Source organism: Sus scrofa, chromosome 6 (assembly GCF_000003025.6).
Source record: "Sus scrofa isolate TJ Tabasco breed Duroc chromosome 6, Sscrofa11.1, whole genome shotgun sequence".
Lineage (NCBI taxonomy): Eukaryota > Metazoa > Chordata > Mammalia > Artiodactyla > Suidae > Sus > Sus scrofa.
Genome location: NC_010448.4, coordinates 150,650,553 through 150,656,552, shown reverse-complemented (window position 1 = coordinate 150,656,552; position 6,000 = coordinate 150,650,553). Strand labels below are relative to the sequence as shown.

General features: G+C 37.4%; 1 protein-coding gene across 2 annotated transcripts in view; it reads right to left on the bottom strand.

The window, feature by feature from the left end:
* Positions 1,622 to 6,000, bottom strand: part of TM2D1 (TM2 domain containing 1) — a 39,621-nt gene continuing 35,242 nt past the window's right edge. For both annotated transcript variants that reach the window (XM_013988894.2, XM_021096562.1), the window contains one exon: positions 1,622 to 4,693. Coding sequence is in view for 1 of the 2 variants with exons in the window: in XM_021096562.1 (XP_020952221.1) it covers positions 4,556 to 4,693 (138 nt within the window). In the remaining variant the exon portion in view is untranslated. The remainder of the gene's footprint in view (positions 4,694 to 6,000) is intronic.

Genomic DNA, 6,000 nt, shown 5'->3' with positions numbered 1-6,000 from the left:
CATATGGAGGTTCCCAGGCTAGGGGTCCAGTTGGAGCTGTAGCCGCCAGCCTACACCAGAGCCATAGCAACTCGGGATCCGAGCCGAGTCTGCAACCTACACCACAGCTCATGGCAACGCCGGATCGTTACCCCACTGAGCAAGGGCAGGGACCGAACCCGCAACCTCATGGTTCCTAGTCGGATTCGTTAACCACTGCGCCACGACGGGAACTCCACAATTAGGCTTTTGATCTAAACGTGCTGTAAATGTCAGATGAGGTAACAGCAGAAAAATCTTTGGGTTCTGGACAATAACCGCTGGTCTACCACATCCTTCTTTTAATATTCATAAAACATTTTGGCAATTGCATGATGTAAAGTTGAGAAGTTTGAATAAGTAAGTTCTTTTTTTCTTTTTAAACCAGCAAACTACCCGTTAAGTAAAAAGACCATATAGGAAGACAATTCCATCTTTACTGAACACATTGAACAACAAAGCTAGAAAAATCTCTAGTACACAATCATTAGCAGTAGAGTTCAAAGAATTAGAAAATTCTATCACATTGCAGGAGGATAGCAGTCAACAGACCTGAGTTTATTTCATGACCTTGGGCTAGTGAATCAATCTTTGTGGGACTCACTTTACTTATCTATAAAGTGGGCATAATGATAGCGACTCTTTAGGAAGATTCTCTAGAGCTTAATATCTTGCACATGGAGAGCAGTAAAAGGAACTTTTAACAAGCTAAAATCTTGAAAATTTAAGATATTAAGCCTCAATTTAAAATTTTTTTCCCTAAAAACATCTATTTTCTAAGAGAGTAGATGACAGTGTTTCTTCATCAGATAGTGACTAGCTTTGCTACATTTCCTAAGAATTAAGCTATTAGGCTCTATTGCAAAAGATACAGGAATGAGTACCACGCTGACTGGCTCAGCTACAAATGCACGGTTCCAGGACTCCACTGGGTACTCGGTGCTGTACAGAATTTTTATTCCTTCTCAATTAGTAACTTTTCTCATTTTCCAAATTTGTCTATTCCCCTTTCCTTCTCAGCAGTGGCGAATAAAGACCATTATGAATGAGCTTCCTATGTACTCCTTAAAACTATTGTCCTCTCTTGTCAAAGAGGGCAATTAGGTAACTCGGTCAACTATTTGACATCCTGAGCAAACTAACAGATTTGCTATTATTCCCTGATACCCATAACCAGCATTCTGTACTCTCAAGTGTGGCTTATCTTCTCCAGCTCCTGGGATGTGAGCAGCAGTCAGCACTAGTAAGTATGCAATGGTCAAACTGCAGAGCAGGGGGTAGTTGCAGGTCCTTGTAGCATTTTATCTACAGTTAATTTGCACTGGAATAATTAAGATTTAGTTATGGTTTGGTTTGAGTTTGGACTATTTTACTTCATTCTTTTTCTATTACCTTGATTAACTAAGGCTATATACATGGTTATATATACACACACACATCATTAAATAATTACAATTTGCCTAAAAAGGACAATTCTAAAAAAAAAATCAAAATGTACACTGTTTATTTATAAGTTAAACACCTTATAATAAGTTAAACACCAAATAATAAGGAATTACATAAATAATGATACAGACATGGAATACTCAGCAGCCATTAAAAATAATTTTGTAAAAGATTATTTACTGAAATAGAAAAATCTTTACAAGAAGAAGAAGCAGGCTACAAAACAGTATGGATAATACATCATTTTTGTGAAGAAAGATAAACATACAGGCATGGAAAAACTACTAGGACATATACAAAAATACTGTTATCTTTGAGCTCTGGAATGAATTTTTTCTTTGCTTTTATGTGTTACTCCAAAATTTCTGCGTTAAGTTTATATTAATTTTGTAAATAGAAAAAAAGCAAAATGGACGCTTATTTAAAGAAAGGAAGAAGGAAGGTACCAGAACCTTTGGGAATACCTACATTTAAGGTATGTGAATAAGAAAGATGAACCAACATCTTAGGCTTGTACTTTTTATGAACTTTTTTTTTTTTTTTTGCTAGTTTCTTGCCATTAGATTTATTTTAGCCTCCTAGCTGCCTGTCTGTATAATAATACTTAGCTTTAACTATCTAAGTTATAATAAGGGGGAAAAAACACAGAAATTTTTTGTTTGTTTTTTTAGGGTCACACCCACAGCATATGGAAGCTCCCAGGCTTGGGTTTGAATCAGAGCTACAGCTGCTGGCCTACACCACAGCTCATGGTAATGCAGGATCCTTAAGCCACTGAGAAAGGCCAGGGATCGAATCCACATCCTCATGGATACTAGTTGGGTTCGTTACTGCTGAGCCATGATGGGAACTCCAGAAAATTTTTGTGAAACAAAACATACCCCCAAACTAGTATTTCTCCTGGTCTTAGCAGGGGTCCTATGAACAAATGCTGGCTGTAGACCTAACAGAATCTTTGAAATCTTAAAAAGGTCCTTTAGCTTAATGAGAGAAGGTAAGAAATCTTTCTAGGTAAAGAGGTACTTTTGGATATTGTATTAATCCTTTCAGGCTATAGTACCATTTGTAAATGCTCCTGTAGAAACACTATTTCTATAGAAGTCAAAGAAACCTTTCCACCTTACTTTAGAGGGTTTGGAAGTAATCAGGAATGACTAAACTGATCCATCTCGCAATTGTGGTCACTGTTCTAAAAGCAGGGTTATCATATAAAACACCTCATATAAAGGCCATAATATATACTTCATTCACACACACACTGCTAACAAATAAATAGCCGTAATAATACAGTGCTCCATGAAACTAAAACAAACACCAAAAAACAGAACTGCATGCACATACTTTAAATGCAATCACATTAAAAAAAAAAAAAAAAGACCAAAAAAAACCTATTTGTAAAAATTACATATGTTAGGCAACAGGGAAAATACAGACTGGAAAAACTAAAGTGTTCTTGTCATATAAATTAAGAAAAGTATAGTGAAAATAAAGTCTAAAGGTTAAGAGTGTGCTGGGAAGGGACTTTACTTCTAGATTTTTACCAACAACTCTTTCAGAGCACAGTTTATGTAAATAAATACTTTTAGAAACACTTGCTTTGAAACAGACTTCATACCTGGTCAAGTTAATTATAACAATTACACGGAAAGCAAGATTAGTTTCAAGATTTAAGTGCAAGTATTTCTTATGTAATTATATGTATATGGCTGTAGCAACTTAAAAGACTTAAGATCTGAGCTTAGGTGATCCTGAAAGAAACTTCAAAGCACTATTTGCAACCAAAAGGAACTTCGGAATACTAGCAAATGGACATCAAGCTTAACTGAGAAAGTGAATCCCAAGGAAATGTAAGCCCCGAAGGGAGCTTGTGTTTTGTTCACTGCTGTATCCTAGAATCTAGAAGAGTGCCTCCCAGGAGTTCCCGTGTGGCTCAGTGGATTGGGGATCAGGCGTTGTCACTGCTGTGGAATAGGTTCGGTCCCTGGCCCAGGAGCTTCTGCCATGCCATGGGCACGACCATAAAAATAAATAAATAAATAACAAATAAATAAAATACATGGTAGACACTCAGTATTTTCATTAATGAACAAATCAGACACCATTCCGGGTATATATTAGGAGTCAATCCAAATTCACTTCATATATCAATACTTAAATAATCTACCAACTGAAGAAGCTGTTACTGAATGTCTAACATGTTATGAAGCTAACTGGACTATACTGTATATTTATGAGTGAAATGAGGGATGAAAAATTACGCTTTTTACTTTTGGGGAGCCCAGATGCCAGTAATTTTGAAATTGGTATGCCTGTTACTAAAGTTAAGAGTATGACAGAATTTTAGGGACATAACATTTCTTGTATTTCCATCTCTTAAAACCCTTCTAAACACAGGAAGAAAAACCAGTGCTAACGTACAGGTGCTGCTTCCTCCAGACACTGGTGCATCACTTAAGACACTTGTGCCGGCATCTGCTGGGCAGTGCTAACAGATGGAAGACATTATTCATCTGTTTGGTGTTCCCACCTTGTCCAGCCGGCTTCAAATATAACTGCACTGAGCTAGATGAGTCAGTATCTCGTCCTCCAAAAGCTAGTGTATCACTTCCAAAGCAAAAAGGAAAAAGTCCACACTTCAGAGGCCTGAATCAATGCCAGAAGTATCCATGTTGCCTCATGGTTTCAGACTCCGTGATGATCTTTAGCTCTTTGGATAGATACCAAGGCAAATACGGATCTGAAAGTGTCAGGAAAAACAGGTGGGTTGTCATATACAAGATTGCAGCCCCAGGCAATATAAATGGTATTTGTTTGCATCATGGATTAACTGCTTTGAAGGATCAAAATGCAGAAGACAGCAATATTCAATGTTTAAGATGATTTTCTTAATAATAAAGCACTAAAAATTGGAGTAAGTATAATTTTATTTTTCAGAAGTGAAGATGACAAGAGGCAACTTGCCTTTGGGAAAAGCATTAAAGAATATCAGCGTAGGAAGTCATCTATCTCAGAGACAGTAGCCTGAAAAGACTCTATTATCATGCAGCTCTCAAAGAAAATCCTAGTAAATAAATCTCAGATTGATATGCTTTTAACTAAAACAACAAAACAAAAACATCAGCAACAAAAAATTAAAAAGAATCCATAAAGTGGTATGTGAAGAAGGAAAAAGAAAACCTGGGAATTTACATATTGAGAGTTCTCTATCAAAATCAAGAAGGCTCAAATCCTAAAACAGAAAAGAGAAATATGTTAAAACACAATATTTTAAAAGAATCCAATGGGGTTATTGTAGATGCACATTTTAATGCTTTCATTTATTCAAGTCATTTTTTCTTACACTAGGAACACCTGCACATGTGCTATCAGAGATCACAGCATGACAATGTAGAGACCTGCCTTCTCAATGGGCCCTTCAAGTTTTGAATCTGGAACCCCAATCAAATGTTTATATGATAGGCTACAGAGAATGGAACTGCTTTTCAAGTTGCATTTGCTTACTTTTCACTTTATAGATTTTGCTGTTTTTAGGGCTGCCTCTGTGGCACATCGAAGTTCCCAGGCTAGGGGTCTAATCAGAGCTAGAGCTGCCAGCCTACACCACAGCCACAGCAATGTGAGGTCTAAGCCACATCTGTGACCTATGCCACAGCTCACAGCAATGCCGGATCCTTAACTCGCTGATAGAGACCAGGGATCGAACCCGAGTCCTGTCTTCATTCACAGATACTAGTCAGGTTTGTTACTGCTGAGCCACAACAGGAACTCTCACATTGTAGTTTTAAAATAATCTACATACTTTAAAAAGAGAAACAACAATTTATAGTGTGAAAATAAGGTGATGTGAAACTACACAACCTTTCTCATAAAGTAGGAGTAATAATTTCCAAGACAAAGATGCCTAATAAAAAATGCCACAGTGGAGAGTGAGGGTGGGAGGTGGAGAACAAGCTGTGGAAGGCACAGAAGACTTCAGTTCTAGATTCAGTTTAGCACTGATTACATTTTCTTAGGTCTCAATTAGCTTTCTTAGGTCTTAGTTTCTTCCCCGTTAAAGAGGCAGATGGATCTCTATGCTTCATCTCACTTTTAAATCCAAAGTCTCTTACAGTTTATAAGAAAAGATTTGAAAAACTTTTTGGATCATTGAATAAATTCCTCAGATCTTCTTTTTTTTTTTTAGTCTTTTTGCCTTTTCCAGGGCCGCTCCCGCAGCTTATGGAGGTTCCCAGAGCCTACACCAAAGCCACAGCAACGCGGGATCCAAGCTGCATCTGCGACCTACACCACAGGTCACGGCAATGCTGGATCCTTAACCCACTGAGCAAGGCCAGGGAATCGAACCTGCAACCTCATGGTTCCTAGTCATTCATTAACCGCTGCGCCATGATGGGAACTCCTAAATTCCTCAGATCTTGACAGGAAGGGTCTGCCACTTTTCAACTCTCAAGACTGTAACTATGCATATTCCATAATTTTACTGTGAGAAAAGAAAAAAATATACCTTAAGGGTAAAAATAATAATTCAAATCCTAT